Source organism: Physeter macrocephalus, chromosome 7 (genome assembly GCF_002837175.3).
Source record: "Physeter macrocephalus isolate SW-GA chromosome 7, ASM283717v5, whole genome shotgun sequence".
Lineage (NCBI taxonomy): Eukaryota > Metazoa > Chordata > Mammalia > Artiodactyla > Physeteridae > Physeter > Physeter macrocephalus.
In genome coordinates, this window is record NC_041220.1 from 110,958,747 (window position 1) to 110,980,108 (window position 21,362).

General features: G+C 38.0%; 1 protein-coding gene across 1 annotated transcript in view; it reads left to right on the top strand.

The window, feature by feature from the left end:
- ARHGEF38 (Rho guanine nucleotide exchange factor 38) overlaps positions 1 to 21,362 on the top strand; it is a 148,877-nt gene that overhangs the window by 112,903 nt on the left and 14,612 nt on the right. Inside the window, exons 6-10 of the mRNA XM_024119403.1 lie at positions 6,220 to 6,419; positions 9,273 to 9,406; positions 14,742 to 14,846; positions 16,989 to 17,111; positions 20,128 to 20,439. Coding sequence (XP_023975171.1) covers positions 6,220 to 6,419; positions 9,273 to 9,406; positions 14,742 to 14,846; positions 16,989 to 17,111; positions 20,128 to 20,439 — 874 coding nt within the window. The remainder of the gene's footprint in view (positions 1 to 6,219; positions 6,420 to 9,272; positions 9,407 to 14,741; positions 14,847 to 16,988; positions 17,112 to 20,127; positions 20,440 to 21,362) is intronic.

Consider the following 21,362-nt stretch of genomic DNA (forward strand, 5'->3'; position numbering starts at 1 on the left):
CGGGAGAGGCCACAGCAGTGAGAGGCCCGCGTACCGCAAAAAAAAAAAAAAAAAAAAAAAAAAAATAGAGGAAATTCAAAGTAATATGATCAAGTTACATGATTAGTTTTCCTTCATTTTCTCCCTCAAATTAAGAAATATAGATATACCTCAATGTTGAGGTATATCTGATTTTTTTTTTCATCACAGTTTTTACATTGTTTAAATATCATTTTAATTTTCATTGTGCAACTGTTTTCTTGTACTTGATGCAAAGCTCTTTATAGCAAAACTGGATCCTGCTAAAACAAAGCCAGCTGTGTTTACTTGACTTTATAATGTTCCAATAATAATTTGTAATGAGATTAGTGTAGCTACTTTCGGTACTAAATATTTGCCAAAGTATTCATAAGATAGAGGAATATGAAACAGAATTACAAATTAATAACTACCTTAGTTTTCAGCACAATATGTATGGGGAATTGTTATGCATTTGGTTACTTTCTGCGGGGGAGGCATGTGATAATTGGCTGCTTGGCTGAACTGGGTTATATCATACATAAGACTCATCTGCCTGGCACGGTTGTCAGAACTCAGTCTTACTGGGAGGGATTAGATGGGGTGAGCGTTGTGGCAATGAATGCCTGGAGTGTCATTATCTAGGAACACATCCTCTATCTTTTCTACCATATTGCTTGTCTGTGTGATGTAGATGTCAGAACATCATTGCTCATCACTTGGCAACTGTCCACCGTGCTTATCTGAAGACAAAGGTGTCTGGGAGATTTCTCATTTTTGAGAAAAGCTTTTTTAATATTCGCATCTGGGATGCTTTTAAGAGAAACAGTCATCATTTATTATTGCTATTATTGTCATTTGAAACGTAAAAGGCAGAGAATAGAAATTTGATGCCAAAGAGTGATAGTAAAAGAAGTAGCGATAAGATCTGGACAGAACTAAAGAGCCTAGGTTGTTTTTTGTTTTTTTTTTTTAAATATCTTTACTGGAGTATAATTGCTTTACAGTGTTGTGATAGTTTCTGCTGTATAACAAAGTGAATCAGCTATATACATATGTATATCCCCATATCCCCTCCCTCTTGCATCTCCCTCCCACCCTCCTTATCCCACCCCCCTAGGTGGTCTCAAAGCACCGAGCTGATCTCCCTGTACCATGCAGGTGCTTCCCACTAGCTATCTATTTTACATTTGGTAGTGTATATATGTCAATGCTACTCTCTCACTTCATCCCAGCTTACTCTTCCCCCTCCCCATATCCTCAAGTCCATTCTCTACATCTGTGTCTTTATTCCTGTCCTGTCCCTAGGTTCATCAGAACTTTTTTTTTTTAGATTCCATATATATGTGTTAGCATACGGTATTTGTTTTCCTCTTTCTGACTTACTTCACTCTGTATAACAGACTCTAGGTCCATCCACCTCACTACAAATAACTCAATTTCATTTCTTTTTATGGCTGAGTACTATTCCATTGTATATACATGCCACACCTTCTTTATCCATTCATCTGTCGATGGACACTTAGGTTGCTTCCCTGTCCTGGTTATTGTAAATGGTGATGCAATGAACATTGTGGTACCTGACTCTTTTCGAATTATGGTTTTCTCAAGGTATATGCGCAGTAGTGGGATTGCTGGGTCGTAAGGTAATTCTATTTTTAGTTTTTTAAGGAACCTCCATATTGTTCTCCAAAGTGGCTGTATCAATTTACATTCCCGCCAAAAGTGCAAGAGGGTTCCCTTTTCTCCACACCCTCTCCAGCATTTATTATTTCTAGAGTTTTTGATGATGGCCAATCTGACCGGTGTGAGATGATATCTCATTGTCGTTTTGATTTGCATTTCTCTAATGATTAATGATGTTGAGCATTCTTTCATGTGTTTGTTGGCGATCTGTATATCTTCTTTGGAGAAATGTCTATTTAGTTCTTCTGCCCATTTTTGGATTGGGTTGTTTGTTTTTTTGTTATTGTGCTGCAAGAGTTGCTTATAAATTTTGGATATTAGTCCTTTGTCAGTTGCTTCGTTTGCAAATATTTTCTCCCATTCTGAGGGTTGTCTTTTGGTCTTGTTTATGGTTTCCTTTGCTGTGCAAAAGCTTTTAAGTTTCATTAGGTCCCATTTGTTTATTTTTGTTTTTATTTCCATTTCTCTAGGAGGTGGGTCAAAAAGGATCTTGCTGTGACTTATGTCATAGAGTGTTCTGCCTATGTTTTCTAGATTGGTTTTTTGACAGATCCTGATAAGCAAGAAAGGAGAGCAGCTCAAAGATACAAGTATATTCTTTAATATATCTGGGAATATTTTTTTTGTAATTAAAAGTTCTTAAATATGTATATAACAATAGGTCACACGGATAAGCTATCTTATTAAAATTGAGTTTTGTTTGATTGAATTGTGTGATTACATCTATATTTTGATGGTATTTTCAGTCATTTTTATAAGACTAAATAAACTGATATTTGGTGATAGTAAAAAGGAAAAATCAGAAGAAATCTGATCTTATTCATAAGGATAATGATTTCTTCTAATCAAGTTAATACCTTCCATATTCCTGACTTGTTCTTATTTAAGGAATTATTTCTACTTAAGTGTCTAAATTGTAGAAGAATTTATGTTTGAGATATAGAAAGATGTTGTCCTTTGTATTCAAACATTTGGCTACTGATATACCATTGGTGAGAAAATATGATTTTAGTCATTATTTTTTCAGTATTCATGATAGATTTACATTTTTTCCTAACCACTTCACCCAGTCTTCTTGGAAACCAGTAATATCTCTGTCTCCCTCTCTCCCTCATTTCCTCTTTGTCACCCTGTCTCCTTATTTCCCTTCCCCCTTCCTTAGTAGATTTGGTGCAAATGGGTAGGAAGTACAAGATAAAGTCTATCAAAGCAACTCTTTTTTGACAAAGGAGGCAAGAATATACAATGGAGAAAAGAGAGTCTCTTTAGCAAGTGGTGTTGGGAAAGTTGGACAGCTGCATGTAAATCAATGAAGTTAGAACACACCCTCACACCATACACAAAAATAAACTCAAAATGGCTTAAAGACTTATGTATAGGACATGACACCATAGAACTCCTATAAGAGAACATAGGCAAAATGTTCTCTGACATAAATAATACCAATGTTTTCTTAGGTCAATCTCCCAATGCAATAGAAATAAAAGCAAAAATAAACAAATGGGACCTAATCAAAATTGTAAGCTTTTGCACAGCAAAGGAAATCATAAACAAAACAAAAAGGCAACCTATGGACTGGGAGAAAATATTTACAAATGATGCAGCTGACAAGGGATTAATTTCTAAAATATACAAACAGCTCATACAATTCAATAACAAACAACCCACTCGAAAAATGGGCAAAAGACCTAAATAGACTTTTGTCCAAAGAAGACATACAGATGGCCAATAGACATATGAAAATATGCTCAACATTGCTAATTATTAGAGAAATGCAAATCAAAACTACAATGAGGTACCACCTCACACCAGTCAGAATAGCCATCATTAAAAAGTCTACAAATAGGGCTTCCCTGGTGGCGCAGTGGTTGCGCGTCCGCCTGCCGATGCAGGGGAACCGGGTTCGCGCCCCGGTCTGGGAGGATCCCACATGCCGCGGAGCGGCTGGTGAGCCATGGTTGCTGAGCCTGCGCGTCAGGAGCCTGTGCTCCGCAACGGGAGAGGCCGCGACAGAGAGAGGCCCGCATACCGCAAAAAAAAAAAAAAAAAAAAAGTCTACAAATAATAAATGCTGGAGAGGGTGTGGAGAAAAGGGAACCCTCTTGCGCTGTTGCTGAGGATGTAAATTGGTGCAGCCACTATGGAAAACAGTATGGACGTTCCTCAAAAAGCTAAAAATAGAACTACTATGTGATCCAGCAATCTCATTCCTGGGCATATATCCAGACAAAACTATAATTTGAAAAGATACATGCACCCCTATGTTCATAGCAGCACTATTTACAATAGTGAAGACATGGAAACAACTTAAATGTCCATCAATATATGAAAAAATGAGATATGGTATACATGGAATATATATGGTATATACGGTATATATGGAATATAATGGAATATTACTCAGCCATAAAAAATGAAATAATGCCATTTGCAGCAACATGGATGCAATTAGAGATTATCATATTAAGTGAAGTAAGTCAGAAATACAAAGACAAATACCATATGATATCACTTATATGTGGAATCTAAAATATGGCACAAATGAACATATCTATGAAAGAGAAACAGACTCACAGACATAGAGAACAGACTTGTGGTTATCAAGGGGGAGGAAAGTAGGGGAAGGGAAGGATTGGGAGTTTGAGATTAGCAGAGGCAAACTATTATATATAGGATGGATAAATAACAAGGTCCTACTGTTTAACACAGGGAACTATATTCAATGTCCTGTGATAAACCATAATGGAAAAGAATACATATATATGTATAACTGAGTCACTTTGCTGTACAGCAGAAATTAGCCCAACACTGTAAATCAACTATTCTTCAATAAATTTTTTTAACTTAAAAAAAAGGAACTCTGTACTCCCTCGCAAACCTTTATCATTATTTTGATTTTCCTTTGAAAAATGTTGCCTTTTGGTTTGATTCAGTCTTTGTCTCTATTACAGTATAATCATTTTCTCAACATATAAATAAAATTCAGGACCATTGTGCAATTTTTTAAAAAAAATGTGGAATGTAAAATAACAGCACATTACAGAAAATATGAGAAATCTGTCACTTCGGTTTACAAATATTCATTGAGAGAATACTATTTGTCATGCTGGAGATATAGTGGTGACAGAGAAATTGAACATAAACTGGTAAATAAAGAAAAAGGATGATTCCAGATAGTCATAAGTGCGATAGTGAAAATAAAATAGGGACATGTGACAGAGTGGCTGGGGTGTGTGTGTGTGTGTGTGTGTGTGTCTGTGTCTGCGTGTGATTCCAGATAGTCATAAGTGCGATAGTGAAAATAAAATAGGGACATGTGACAGAGTGGCTGGGGTGTGTGTGTGTGTGTGTGTGTGTGTCTGCGTGTGTGCACCTACATGTGATAATCAAAGTTCCTTAGTTTCTCATTTATCAAATGAAGAGTTCAAACAGACGCTCTCTAGGGTGCCTTCAGATCTTTTCTAATGATGCAACTTTTCTAATTTTATTTAATGCTTTTTAGATCCATTTCACCATTTCAATTATGTGGTCTATTGTCCTCCCATATAGTACTTGAAACATAGTAATTGAAGAATGAAAAATCCACCCATCAGGATTTGAAAACAGTGTCTATATTCTCTCTCTTCTAAATAAAAACCTAAAGGAAAACAAATGAGTGTATCGTGTATCAGAAGGGACTCAAAACACAATTTTCATCCATGTTCCATTTACAGTATCTCTTTATTTGCCTCTTGCATAAAGAGGCTATTAGACATCACTGCTTTCTGGATGAATGAATTGAATACAGGGGGTTGGACAACGGCATGACCAAGCTGGTAGTTTTTTCATTTCCTGTGAACTACTTGGCCAGTTGGAATGGCTCTAGTCTCATCTCAGAAGCTCCGAAAGCAAGAGTCAGGGGTGAGTGCTCAGTTTTGTTTAGCCATTTGAAGATCTGTGGGCTAAGAAGAATTCCACATGGAAAGTCATTGTGTAATAGCAATGATTAGTGATAGTGATGACATTAACAATATCTAGAGAATGTTGCATTTATTATAAATCTCTTTTGGGGAGTGTGATAGAACCTCTGAAACACTAAATTCAACTTCTCAATTTGGTAGAAGAAAGAGGACAAATTATGTTTAGATTTTTAAATGATGAGCTTATTCTCCTCACTTAATAATCACAAAAATACCATCAGGAAAATGCATTTTTATTCATTGTCATGGGAAATGCAGTCTAGAATTGTTTCCCACTATTATTATAAAGCCTGTTATTAAAAAAACTGTAAGTGGAACATGGTTGGAAATCATGCTTTGAGTCCTTTCAGGTGGACAAATATACTTATTTTGTTTAGTAGTGGGATCTTTCAGCCTTGCTTCTTTTTGCCATCCATTGCCCTTGCTTTCATTTAGAAACTGAACATAGCCAAATGGAAGGGGAAAAGGGTGAAAAACAGTTTCAGGATTAATCATAAAACAAAATTAAAATCACAAAAATAAAAAGGAGATAATAAGACAAATGTTTGTGAAACATATTAATTTATCTCTATTGCAGAGGCAAACCAAACTTACTGGACATGGGCTCTTTGATGATCAAACCAATTCAGAGAGTGATGAAGTACCCCCTATTACTCTGTGAACTCCGGAATTCCACCCCTCCCTCTCACCCAGACTTTAGAGCACTGGAGGATGCCTTTGCTGCAGTGAAAGATATTAATGTAAACATCAATGAACTTAAAAGACGGAAGGATTTAGGTAAGAGGAGATATGATCAATTGGGGGTTTTCCAGCGTTGGAATATTCTGTTCATGTTTCGGAGAATCAGAATGTCTCAGTAGTTACAGCAGTTGCAGTGATAATGATCATTTGATATTTAAAGTTAGAGGCTAGGGAGGAGAGGATGGTTTTGCCTTGCCAGCTAGCTTCAGGAGAAGATCATGAGGCAAAAGATTGACAACTTTTTATTGACCAGCCCTATACTCAACCTCTTTTGACCACTGCATGCCCGATGACATACTGTGGGCTGAAGACACCCATAGCATATGATCCTCCTGTTCTTGGCGTTATGCATGGTAGGAAGGAGGCATGGCCTGGTAGCTGGGAGCAGTGAAAAGCTAGAGCTGAAAAGGGGTGGCGAGAAGAGCAGATACAGGTAGGATGGCCCAGCTAACACATCAGGCTTATTTGGTTCTGCAACACAAAGAATGGGTATTTTTTGGCAATTAATTGCTCCACTGAAGGGAGAAAGTATATTTCTTTCTCAACTTAACAAATATTGTTAACTATTTGTTAGCTAAGGTGTAAATTTCACCTCTAAAGTAGAATGTAGGTTTCAAAACAGGAGGCACAATTAGATGGTTCCTATCATCTCAGATGTAGTAGTGCATTGGGATAGACCATGGGTCCTCTCTCAGTGTGATTTGTGTCCATAAGTTCTTGATTGGCTTTGTACTTCTAACGTTAAAGCTCAATTCAACAGTAAAAGCAATGGTAGGACTGTGGAGCTAATTGGTCCAACCACTTCGTTTATTTTTATTGTTTGTATTTTCTAATTCTTTATTTTAAAAATTGTATATATTTGTATTAATAAATTGTAACTATAAAGAAAAGTGAAAGTTGTAGAGTGAAAGACACCGTAAACAAAATGAAAAGATAGCCCGTAGACAAAGGATTACTATCCAGAATATATACTTATTGATATTAAATCAGTAAAAACATTCTAATACAAAAAAGGTTAATAATAAAAATGAGCAATTCACAGAAAGACCAGTAAGTTTTTAAATGCTAAGATTCACTAATAATCAGGGAAATGCAAATTAAAATCACAATGATAAAGTGTTCCCAGACTACCAGATTGGCAATAAGATTTTTAGTGGATAATGTTAAGTGCTGAGTCTCAGTTTGCAGGTGAGAGTGTAAATTAGAATCACCACTTCGGAGAACAATTTGACAATACCTATTAAATTGAAGATACACATACCCAAGATACAGAAAATCAGTTTCTAGATATTTGAGAAACTGGCTCATATGCTCGTGGAGAGGTATACTAGTAACTAGCATTGTTCGTAATAGCAAAAGAAAAAAAAGGGAAAAAAAAAAGAAACAAGCAAACAAAGAAATGGATAGCGGCTTGCATATCAATCCAGATAATGGATAAACTGTGTTTTATACACTATGATACCATGAAAACATAAAATTAATTAAAGTACAGGTATCAATTAGATCTCGAAAACACAATGTTGAGTTTTTTAAAAAGTAAATTAGCAAGTGACAGAAGAATGAATGCAATATGGTACCATTTTTATAAGGATTGAAAATAATACTATGCACCGTATGACTACATACCTACAAAGTAAAGGCATGAAAATAGATACGGATATAATAAACCCCATAATTTTGGATCACAGATCCCTTTAGGGATCAAACATGGGGCTCAAAGAAGTTTCAATTTTTATGTGATTTTTTTAAATAAAAAGATTGGAAACAAGGCAAAATGTTAAGATTTGACAAAGCTGGGAGATGGACAATAGCTGTAATATTATTTTAACTTTTCTGTTTGTGTAAACTTAAAATTTCAAAGTTTTAAAGAGGAAAATTTTTCTACTCCCATGATTCCAGTTTGCATAGCTAACATTTTAGTAAGTTCTCCTCAGAATTTCTATGTCTTTTTCTCTATTTTTTTCTTCTCTCTTTTTCCTTCTTTCCTTCCTTTTGCAAATGGTACTACAGTTTTCTGGGGCTTTTTAAAAACTTAATTTTATATCATGAACATTCTTCAGGTTAATATGGTCTTCTTTTTCATGGTTCCATAGTATCCCATTCATATGTGTATCATAATTTATTAACCATACCTCTATGAGTAAACTTTTAGATTGTTTCCAACATTCTGCTCTTAGAAAAAAACGCTATAGCAAACAAAAGTTTGTATGCCCCATTATGCAAAGCAGATTCTCTACACGGACTTCCTGGTATAGACTATAAATATTTTCACTTTTATAAGACTCTGCCAAATTGTCCTCTACAAAAACTATGTTGATTTCATCCATGTCAACAGCGTATAAGAATGCTCCTGTCTCCACACCATTACCAAAACAGAATGTTAGGAATATTTAACATTTTGAACAATATGAGAGGTGAAAATCATGTTAAAGATAAAAAAGTACACCTCAGAGCGGTCACTCAGCTTACCTCAAATCTCTCAGCTAGTGGAGACACCACCCTGGGGTGGATCCGAGGTCTTCTTATGTTGGCTGCAGTTGTCTTTCCATTAGTTAGGTCTTGATGCTTCATTCTAGAGACCCCAGATAACAAGTGTATTGTCTGAGAAGAGAGTTTTTCCGGTGTCAGGAATTTCTTTAATGTGCAAGGTAAATGAACCTTGGGCTTTGAGGAGCTCAAGTCCTAGGACAGTTTCTGAAGGTCAGTGGTGTGGGCTTCTGGAGCTGTGACTGGGCAGAGGGGCTGGAGCATATTGCATCGGTACCAGAGGTCCGAAAATCATACAGAGTGTTATCTTAAATGTAAATATTAATCTTGAATACTTTGGATGGAAAACACACTTTCTGTGCCTCACATGTTCAGATATGTTATTGCATTCTTCCGTTTCAGTTCTAAAATACAAGAAGAACGATGAGGATGAATCACTTAAAGATAAATTGTCTAAACTAAATATTCATTCAATTAGCAAGAAATCAAAAAGAGTGACAAATCACCTTAAGATTCTGACCAGAGGAGAATCACAGGTAATTTTTCTTCTTGGGCCACATACATTTTCCTGGGGAACACGAATGCTGACATTTTTGTGAGATTTTGTTTTATCGTTATCAGAGCTGTTTCTAGAACACACTGAGAATCGAGGTAATTGCCCTCGATGCTGTTCCTTTCTCTCTCTCTCTCTCTCTCTCTCTCTCTCTCTCTCTCTCTCTCTCTCTCTCTCTCTCTCTTCTCTCTCTCCTCTCTCTCTCTCTCTCTCTCTCTCTCTCTCTCTCTCTCTCTCTCTCTCCCCCCCCCCTCCGTTTTGTGGGATATTGAGTGGGGGTTGTTCTGACACTGTCTTAGCTGTGGTGCTTCCATTCAGGAAGAGGACAAAGGAGAGGTAAAGACATAAGGACAGGGATCAACAAGGGATGCCCCAGGAGTTCTGACACCATCAATTAGCACATACTCTCACCCAAGGCAATGCCCTCCTTTCATCCCTTATTTCTGCTTTTTAAAAAACCTCATTTCTTTTAGTTCCCTTGATGGTCATCTTATATTTATTTCACCTATGAAAATAATGTTTAGGTGCATACCTTAGCATGACTTTTTCTACCTGTTATCACTTTCCTCTTCCCCTACCCCCAGGTGCACATTATATTACTGGGTAACTCTGGTGTCAGCTGTTTAGCCTGGCTTGAACCATTTTCAGCTCACCCCTAATAAACAGTGAATGGATTAGCAAAGGCTCTCCAACTTTAATGTGTATAAGAATCACCTGAGGAGCTTGCTAAAAGACAGATTCCAGGGTTCTACCTGGTTCAAAGGTGCAACCTAGACGTCTGTATTTTTACAAAGACTACAGGTATTTTTAAGCTAATTGATCTGGAAATAAGTGATCAATGGAACACACTTTGAGAATCACAAGATAGTAAGTTCATGGCCCAGAGCTGGTAATACAGTGGGCTCCTAGTCAAAAGTAAGCAGAACAATTCTTAAGATACTATATAGTACTTTTGCCCCCCTTCTCGTGCATGATTTCATCCTTCGTTATGTTAGCATCTCTAACAAAGGTTTTTACTTTGCGCTAGAGGCAACTGGTTCAGCTCTGCTTTTAGATAGCTCTTCCTATCTACCTCACCCTTTGGCTGCTGTGGTCTTTTTGCTTTTCATTAAGTCTTTGCTGCTTTCGGACCACTAATCTAGAAGTGGCCTCTTCCTCCTCTGAATGCCTAGCACACTTAGTGTATCTCAGTCTTGGCACTGTTAATATTTGCAGGAGTCATCACAGAAATTAAGAGCAGAGTTTCTGAAGGCATTCAGATCTGGGTTTGAATCTCACTTCTGCCACTTAACAAATATTTGTCTTTGGGCACATAACTTAAATTCAATGTAATCATCTGTAAATTGGGATATATAGCAGGACCTAACACATGAAGTGGTTGTGAAGAGTCAATGAAATGATGCTTATAAAGAAAGGACTTAACACAGTGTAAGCATTCGATATATTGGCCATCATCATCATCATCATTTTATATTGTATATAAAATATTGTTATTTACCTTTTAATGTGCGGACTTCTTACTTCCCACGTGGATAAAAACTTCTTTATGCATGGTGTATTAATCGTATCTTCTACTTCTGTATTTTATGATGTTTTGACAGCTTATAAAAGCTTCCCGGACAAAGAAAGACACCGCCTTGTAGGGCTAGCCCACTCTTATAGAGGGCAAAGGACTCAGCTGGAATCACTTCTCTCATTTGCAAACCAACCAATCCTGGGCCTATAGCCCCCACCAGCTCCTTAGCTAACTCTCACAGGTGAAGCCAATATTCCCTGCCCTAAATCCTGCCAAGGCCAGGTACCAGGCAACCAGAGACTACCTCCATAGCCCAAAGCCAGCTGGAATTATTCAAACTGGCTAGTCCTAAACGTTTTACCCTGCCCCAGCTCTTTCTATGGGATTTCTCACAGAAACTCCAATAAAGGCTCTGGCCTTGACTTTTCCCTTGTTCCTTTCTGCCAAATGACCAGAACTTAGTGATTCCTCTGTGGCCCTGCATGACATGCAGTGACCCCCTATCTAGGACCTGTGAGAATAATAAATTTCTTCCAAGCTTCTCTCTTTCCCTCCTGTGGCCGTACTGTCTGTACCATACCATACCCTGTATGGATATTCTTAGAACACACGGCTTGTATGATTCGTGTACTTACTTGTTGATATACTTCTAGGGGCTCACTGGGCCTACTGCATGGAGGAGGTAACTCCAGGCTCCTCTTCTCAATGTAGAACTATAATGTGGGAAGCTTGGAACATTTATGGTGTGTGGTCATATATCAGGAAAAGGAAAATCCAGACGTTTCAACTAAAGACTACAGTAATAAAATTGAATTGGGAATTCATTCGAAGAAGAGACTGTAGCCTCCATGGGCATGTGTAAATGTAGTCTAAACAATTCTCCCCTGCTCTTTGGGATGTTGCTTCTGACCCAAGACAGTACTACTGAGGAACAATAGGCAGGTCTTAATTCTGGGCAGGCTCTTGTAGAAGCTGTTACAGTCTTTAATGTATTTATCATCAGCTTCTGATATTTTTCAATTGTGAACTAAAAGTGAATTATAGTTAAAGTAGCCTGAAGGGATATTAATTAGATTTTTCCCCTTAATCTTTTGAGAGGATGTCCTGTCAGCAATGAAGCATTTCACTGTTAATCAGAAAATCAGCTGCATAGGCTGGACTGTAGAAAAGATAAATCTCAAATCAGTCAATTTTGCACTTGTCAGCAGCTCAAGTGAAATATTTGGTGGAGTTAGGGTATAAAACTATTACCCAAGAGGAAGATTCTATTCCATTCATCACACATGTATTGAACTCTTACTCAACACTGTTAGAGATTGCAAATGCAGAGAGGTTCTAAATTCAGATGGTTTGGGTTGGAATCCTGGACCTAACTATTAACATGGGTAAGTTTCTTTAACTTTCTATATTAGTTAGGTTAAAGACCACGCTTCTGTCACAAAGAGATTCCAAAACACAGCAGCTTAAGTCAGATAGTCATTTATTTCTCTCTCTTAAAATAGTGCAGATGGGCTGTGCTGCACAAGATCTTTCAGGAACCCAGTTTTCCCCAGTTTTGCACTGCAATGTTCCCTAAACATATGGTCTTCATCTGCCTCACTGAAGCTGGGTCACTGCCATGTCTTCATTCAAAGTCCCAAGGGAAATGTTCTAAGGCCAAGATTCACAAATGAAACATATCACTTTCACTCACAACTTATTTGCCCAAAGCCAGTTACAAAGGCAGAGCCAGCTGCAAGGGAGTCTGGAAAGGGTTGTCTCTAGCAGGGCAGCTGTGTCCATCTTAAACTAGAGGTGCAGGTACCATTGGTAGAAGGTCAATAGCAGGAATGTTCACCATCTCTGCCACACCTCCTGGAACTTCTGTTTCTTTATCTCTAAAATGGGATTTATCATAGCATCTAACCCATAGGATTGTATAAGAATTAAAATGAGAAAATGGAAGACAGGTTTTAGCACAAGTGTCCAGAACATAGTTAGTGTTTAATAAATGTTAGTGATTATTATATTAAGAAAAAATACTTCATCTCCAATGTTTGCAATCCATCAGCGGAGAAAATTACTTAAATCATTAGTGTTGTAAGAGCACATAGGAGGGTACAATTAATTTTATGGAGTGGAAAGACTAGGAACTAGAGGGAGGATTTGTAGCAGGGGTGACAGTTGAGCAAGTCCTTAAAAAAAAAAATAAACAGGATTTTGCAGGGCAGAAAAGGGACAGCAGCATATTCCAACAAAATAAAGCAACAAGAGAAGGCTTGGCATTAAAGTAGACCTAGGCAGTATTTTTCATCGTGTGATCCTTGAACCTCTTACTTTAGCATCATGTGGGTCTCGGCCAAGATATACAAAGTGAAATAGTTGGTCCTTGAAAACTGCTTTTAAAAAACTCTGCCCAGCATATTGTTATATGCCTCAAACTGGGTCAGAGCATAGAGATGCTAAGGCAGAGGGTGATGAATTTTGTGTGGATTACAAAGAACTATGCTGCCTATTTAAAGCAAAGCTTTCTAGATAAATAATATTAAGGGGTTTTAAACTACTAAAATAAAATGTCACCATTTTCTATGCATTCAGTTCTAAGGTCAACCACCTTAAATTAACAAATGTAGGAACTGAGAACAGTTACGGTTATTAGCCAGTACCAAACTGAAGAATACACAACATATTCCACAAAACAGGTGTGTGTTCACACAGATTTTGCCAACACAAAGCTGGTTCTGATATTTTGAAGCCTTTTTGAACACCAAGAAGTACTTCTCATCATTGATAGAATAATGTGTCTTCCTAGAAATTGCCACAAGCATATAAAAAAGCATATTTTTCTGAATGCTAGTAGGTATACATGTAAGATAACAAAAAAATAACTGAACACGTGATCACTATCTTAACTCTGCAAAGTTTTCCTAACAGAAGAACGGTTTTTGTTAAGATTTTTCATCATCTTTCAAATTTGAGTTGATAAAGAATTATCATATTTCTTTAGCCAAGACCCTAAGAATATTTTCTAAATAACCACTGTGAAATAAATTGGGATGAGTCATATCAGCAAAACAATAAATTCTAATCAATAGATCAAATTGTTATTTTAATTTAATTTTTCATTTTAATTTTATTAATTATTTTATAGAGCCACAAATGCAGTGTCATTTGAGTGCACACATAATACATGCTATTAAAAACTGCAGAGAAAAGTTTTACATCCCACAGCTACCGTGACAGGTGAAGCAATGTGAAAACTGAACAGCAAATTAAGCGGCACCATGCGGTTTTGTTACACTATTTGAACAACAGTTGTGCCACGTGCTGGACACAGAAAATTCTGTGTTAAGACAGTCAGCATAAGACATAGAGAATGGACTTGAGGACACGGGGAGGGGGAAGGGTAAGCTGGGCCAAAGTGAGAGAGTGGCATGGACATATATACACTACCAAATGTAAAATAGATAGCTAGTGGGAAGCAGCCACATAGCACAGGGAGATCAGCTCGGTGCTTTGTGACCACCTAGAGGGATGGGATAGGACCGGTGGGAGGGAGACGCAAGAGGGAGGAGATATGGGGGTATATGTATATGTATAACTGATTCACTTTGTTATAAAGCAGAAACTAACACACCATTGTAAAGCAATTATACTCCGATAAAGATGTTAAAAAAAAAGATGTTAAAAAAAAGCGTAGTATGAAAAGTTTTCATCTCAACAAGGAGTTTTTTATAATGTGCTGGGCCAATAAGGTTTGTGATTTTTTTAAATACCAGATCCCTTTGAGTTGTAAAAATAAATAATTTCATCTATATTTTAGGTGAAAGACAATACCTTTAATAGAGAAGAAAAACTATTTAGATCTTTAGAAAAGACTGTGAGGCACTGTGTGAAGAACATTTCATTCTGTCTTCAACACGTACAGGTGGGTAAGACACAACTGTTTTCAATGTTTCCACAGAAAGGTCTTGATGTCTCTGGTTATTATGAAGAGTAAATGTGACAGTTCATCATTTATATGATGACGCTTATTGTATCAAATTTGGGAGGCTGCAAGCTGCTGGTGAAGGAAGCCAATATAAACACTTGGGTTTTGCTCTTTGTTCCCTTACCTCTTCCATCCTTCCCCCAATCCAAATTGCCATACGGTGGGACATTTGTTCATATGATTGCCACGTAGGGCTGGACCATCAGCATGTTTTCTCTATAAAAGAGATGAGTTAATTAACGCAAAATGGCAGACAAGGCAGAAATGTGATTTATTTGATTATACTAACATATCTCTTTCCAGTACCTGAAACACATCTTTGCAAATTTAAGAGTAGCACTGAAAGAAAAAAGAAAATCAAAAGGAGATATAACATAAAATTAGAGGAGTTAAAAAGTAAAAAGTGCATAATATAAATACCCTAAACCCCACAAAAACCCGCATGTGCATCTTAAATTTAGCTGTAGGCTACCTAGCAGCCAACCCAAAAAGGGGTATATGATCACACAATTCTAAGACAAACCAAACACCTCTATTTATTTTATAACCAGTGTTTTGTAATGCCGCCTTTACAGTTCTGAATGAAATTCATAGATAATTTAAGCTTAGGTAGGTAGGTATACATAAAAGAAAATCAATATCAAGGAAAACATGTTCTAACAAAATATTATGAACTACAATATGCAAATATCCCCACACAATCAAAGTAGAAGACAAAAACACCTCCACAAATTTCCAGTCCCCTGGGTTTTCCTGCCCTTGTTGAGAATCACTGACTTAGACAAACAAGCTGGAGTACAGTATAATTATATTCAGTAGAAAGACCAGTCAGGAGTTTCTTCTGATGGATCTCATAAAGGGGACATAGTGTCCTTAACAACGTCCTGACAATGGTCATGACTATGAGACATAGAAAGTATGACTATGAGACATCGAAAGTTAGTAGAATTACGTATAAGTTAGTTAATAAATTGTTCCTTTCTATTTTCCAGTTTTTCTCTTGGATGTCTGTTTTGGAAGATGTTTGCATTCTTTGATAGACTATCACACCAACAGAAGATTAAGTTGACAGGCATAGTGATTTGGAGACAAGGTTCTATGTCACATAACCAACAAGCCACATTCTTTTCTTATTTATTAACTGATGCAAAGCCTGATTTTGCAGTCAGGTTTGCTAATCTCTTCCTAAAGCACTGCCTTCTGTGAAAGGAAAACAAAAAGATTCCTATAACATCCAGAGGGCAGTGAGAACCCTGTCCTTGATATACTTTTCAAGGACTCAGTGCCTCTTGGGAATATCTACAGAAAAGTCTTCCATTTCTGCTAATTGATTCAGAAAAAGTATGAGCATGTTCTCTTAAACAGAAGATTAAATTCACTAAGGAAAACTAAAGGCATAAATCAAAGCAGAGTGATTTTTTAAATAAGAGATCTGTAAGAATTAAATAATGAAGAATGGCCAAAGAGGGAACTTAAGATGGACTTCACTTAATAAAAGAGGGTGTCAAGGGACAGGACAGGAATAAAGATGCAGATGTAGAGAATAGACTTGTGGACACGGGGAGGGGGAAGGGTAAGCTGGGACGAAGTAAGAGAGTATCATTGACATATATACACTACCAAATGTAAAACAGATAGCAAGTGGGAAGCAGCTGCATCGCACGGGGAGATCAGCTCCGTGTTTTGTGACCACCTAGAGGGGTGGGATAGGGAGGGTGGGAGGGAGACGCAAGAGGGAGGAGATATGGGGACATATGTATACGTATAGCCGATTCACTTTGTTCTACAGCAGAAACTAACACACCACTGTAAAGCAATTATACTCCAATAAAGATGTTAAAAAAAAAAAAGAGGGTGTCATACCTACGGAGCAGTATGAGAAAGTGACATGGGGAAAAAGTAAGGAAATAGATTGTTATAGGTAACCTGATTGTACAAAGTGTTCATAAAATTTTTTCCTTCCTTTTTTTCTTTTTCTCTCAGTGGTAATATTTATGTTGATGAAGTCCACTTGGGATACATTTAATTGTACTGACTTCAGGACTTTGCCCTCTTGGTAACTTTGTTCTTGGGTTTCAGGATGCCATGCCTTTAGCTCTGCAGAGTGTAATGGAGCTCCAAGAGATTTCACACAACAAAGATGAGGAGGAGCGGGGCTATTCAGAGGCTCCAAGTAATGCCCCAAATCCCTCTGATGACTTTGTAAGTTATTTATACCTGCAGATGAAAGCAAATGAAATAGTCGGTTTAAGAGAAAAGCTGCTTTCCATTTACTTTTTTGGAGTTAAAAATAAAACATGCACTAAAGCAAATACTAATGTTAAAATTAGTAGATTTAAACAGGAGAATTTTTATCACTAAATATTTTGAAGTGGATTAGTGAGGCTTTTACTATAATCAAAATTTAAGAGGGCTCCAGACTGTGTTTCTAGGGTAGTCAGTGTCCGTGCAGCTTTTAAAATCAATATTTAGTTTAAGTCTGCATATGGTGTATCAGGGATTTATTAAGTTAGAAAGATGTGATTTTCTTAGAGGAGTCTCTGGAAACGCCTAGAGTTTTTACATGAGGAGCAAAGATACTTTCTGAGGATGGGACTTTTATTAACATATTATTCACTGGAAAGTAAGGCCTTCCTATTCAGAAAGTGCTTTATTTGAGTCATATATTATATCTTCTGTTCTGTGGTAAACTATTTGTTTTCTAAGAGTTCTGTAAAATATACAGAATCATAAAACATAGATTGGGAATCATTAAAAACATGCTTGAGCCAGGGAAGTATTTGGGTGGCAAACCAGTCTGAGTAATACTAATTTAAATTTAGGGGCTTCCCTGGTGGCGCAGTGGTTGAGAGTCCGCCTGCCGATACAGGGGACACGGGTTCGTGCCCCGGTCCGGGAGGATCCCACGTGCCGCGGAGCGGTTGGGCCCGTGGGCCATGGCCGCTGGGCCTGCGCGTCTGGAGCCTGTGCTCTGTGAAGGGAGGGGCCCCAGCGGTGAGAGGCCCGCGTACCGCACAAAAAATAAATAAATAAATAAATAAATAAATAAATTTAGTATCTTGTGTTCCATAGGTATTATTATTTCATAGTAGTATTTCAAGGATTATATAAAAGACATAATAGACTCCATCATCTTGAAGATCCTTGAAATTGGCATTTTTGTAATGGTATTATTGGCATTTGGGGTCAGACAAATCTTCACTGGATGACTCTTGTGTTGGAGGATGTTTAGCTTTCCTACCAGGCTCTAAATCCCAGTAACGTCCCCCATCTCATATTTCCCAATCCTGGGAAGGGATACTGCTACAGTGCCCACTCCAGTAGAAAAATACCCAGAAGCATCCAGCTTTCCTGGCACTGGGGAATGGAAAGTCACCATTACATCTGAACTAACATGGTAGATTAGATGGATGAGAGGGAGGAAGGGAGAGAGAGGGAGGGAGAGAGAGAGAAAGGAGAAAGTTTTTACAACATGTTAAATAGAAAAAGTGTGCCTAGTTCTTTATATGTTTTCTGGGCTTAATTACAGTAAGCACATTTTAGAAAAGTCCTTATGGGTTTGCTCTCTAGCTTAATTCTGACATTAGTTAAGGTAATAACTATTTATTGAACACCATGAAGAGCATGGTCTATAACTTCTCCTTCATCAAGCATGCCCCAGAACTTGACAGAATGAAAAAGGTGTCCTTCCCTACCTTGCATAAAACCACAGGATGATAAACTATGCTAAATTAAAATAATTATCAGAAAGCTCAACATAAAAGTACCTTTTATGATAAGGTATATTGAATTCTTTTTAAAAATCAAATATTAAGAGCTCAAATCTATCTAAAGGCAGAGCAATTGTTTTTATCTAATCATGAGAGGTACCTATCTACACATTTTGTATAGCACAGAATATTAGAATAAAATCTGATTCTTATTCGTTCCAACCATAATTCCCAGGTACAGATGAACTGGTTCATGTCTGTGGGTCATAGGACTTATATATTGTAATTATATTTTAATTTTGTAATTAGATTACCTGTAGAATTCAAGTATGTCACAAACAGTAATTTATCCCAGAACAGTAAACAGATTCTTTGATTAGTTGAAGGACTCATTAAATAGTCTGCAGGTATATAATGATTTTTTTATAAGCTAGACATCAAATTTAATCTGTGTTGGCTATTGCTGGTGCCAATAAGAGATTGATCTCCCTCCTCTTCTAGATTTCCCATGAGTTCAGACAAAGTTACTAGAGGTCACTTAATTAATACAAGCTGCTGCTCAGATGCTGATTCCCTAGAACATCTTTCAGGGTACAAAAGAGAAAACTACTTCCAAATTGCCATAACATAATCATGACACCCAAGCATATGTGATAAATTTGGGCAGTCTGCAAACATATGATACTAGTGTACTTCAGAATAGAGGGGAGGAAAAAGAAATAGAAGAAATTAAATCTAGGGTGCTCAGTTGCTGGCATGGAGTTAGGCATTAATACAATTGTTCATTTTCAATGACTCAGACCTAAAAATATAACAATTTAGGACACAGAATCAGCATCAGCTTAATCCTTCAAAGTATTTAAAGAGGAAGCGATAACTCTCTGGTCATTTCTATAACAGGAGCAAAATACCTGTAATAAGCGGGGACTATCTGTATAGGGGATAGGATTCCACTACCAAAATCAGCCACCAGGGTAGCCAGGGAATTGGGGTAGATGTGGGAGGAATAAGATACAGCCCCTCCTAAGACCAATTGTCTTCCTTTTCTTACTAGCAAAGGAAGGGAATGATATGTGAATAATTTACGCAGTCTTGGTAGTCAAAGGTGGAGATTACCCCCTAGCCCATGTTCTGGAGAAGCTCCAGTTGGCTCTGGGATTAGAAAGAAGGGGAAGGGGAAAGTGTTGGGGGAGGTGACCCCAACTTACAAAACCAATGGCTGTAGAGAGAAGGGTGGAGCATAGTTTGGGTGTGCAGGTTTCAACTTTTGTATTCTTCTTCCTGTTCACTCTTCAGGTTCAACGTTAGAGTCTAGAGTTGCTGTTTTAAGTCCTTGAACAGGTTTAGCTAGACAAAAAAAATGATCCCAGGCTCTTTCAACTTGTCTAGATGCTTTCCTGCCTTCCTTTGTGTCCCTGCAGGGAGGAAGTAAGCCTACTGATAACAACTCCAGACGTCGTATTGGGTGTTCCTCCTTCTGTGATGGGATTGTTTTGCTCTTTTGGCAGGCAGCTCATTTACAGAAGCTTGTCCTGACGCCCCTGTCAGCCCTGCTGTCCCTATTCCCAGGGCCCCAGAAGCTAATCCAGAAACGCTATGACAAAATGCTGGACTACAACAGCTACCTGCAGCGGGTGGCGGCAGATGAGTCAGACTTGGCCAAAAGGGAATATGAGGCCCTCAATGCCCAGCTTGTGGAAGAGCTCCAGGTGTTCAACCGGACCGCGCGGAAGATTCTGTTGAACTGCCTGTGCAGTTTCATCGCCCTCCTCAGGGACCTGATGCTCGTGGCCCAGAGGGTTTATTCCACGGTGGTGCCGGTAAGCACAGCACCAGCACTTGGCCACCTTGGCCTACGGAATCTGTGAGAAAGCACACCATGCAAAGCAGCCTGCTCATAGCGTGCCTGAGTGTAGTGTATGTGTGTGGTTTTTATTTTAGCTGAAGCCAGAGACTGTTGGGCTCCTTATCCCTCTTCTCCACAGGAAGGTAAAATCACTTCTCCTAGTGCTGGTTTGCTGTGACTTATACACTTGGAGCTCTTTTTGGAAATTCCTTTTCAAACAACAAACATCTTTCAGATTTGCTCCCCTCATTGATGGAACCAATGTCGCTCCATCTGCCTGCTGCTATGTTGAAGCTTATCAACTTATATTTTGTATTCTCTTCCCATTCAACCGTTTTTAAATGTTAACCATGACTGAGACGTGGATCCAAAAATAAGGCCATCTCAGTGTAATGACAGAAATAGGATATCAGTCAAACCAGTCTTTGTTTTGCTTTTGTTTTCCTCCAAGGAAGAGAAGCCTGATGTGTGTGTGTTCTATGATTTTAGAACTATTTTCTTTTTTTTTTTTTAAGATTTATTTATTATTTATTTATTTTTGGCTGCCTTGGGCCTTAGCTGCAGCACACGGGATCTTCGTTGAGGCATGCAGGATCTTTTGCTGCAGTGCGCGGGCTCTTTGTTGTGGTGCGCGGGCTTCTCTCTAGCTGTGGCGTGCGGGTTTTCTCTCCTGTAGTTGTGGCACGTGGGCTCTGTAGTTTGCGGCACGTGGGCTCTCTCGCGGAAGCACGCAGAACTCAGTAGTTGTGGTGCGTGGGCTTAGTTGCCCTGCGGCATGTGGTATCTTAGTTCCCTGACCAGGGATTGAACCCGCATACCCTGAATTGTAAGGTGGATTCTTTACACTGGACCACCAGGGGAGTCCTTATAATTATTTTCTGAAGAGGAAGAAAGATA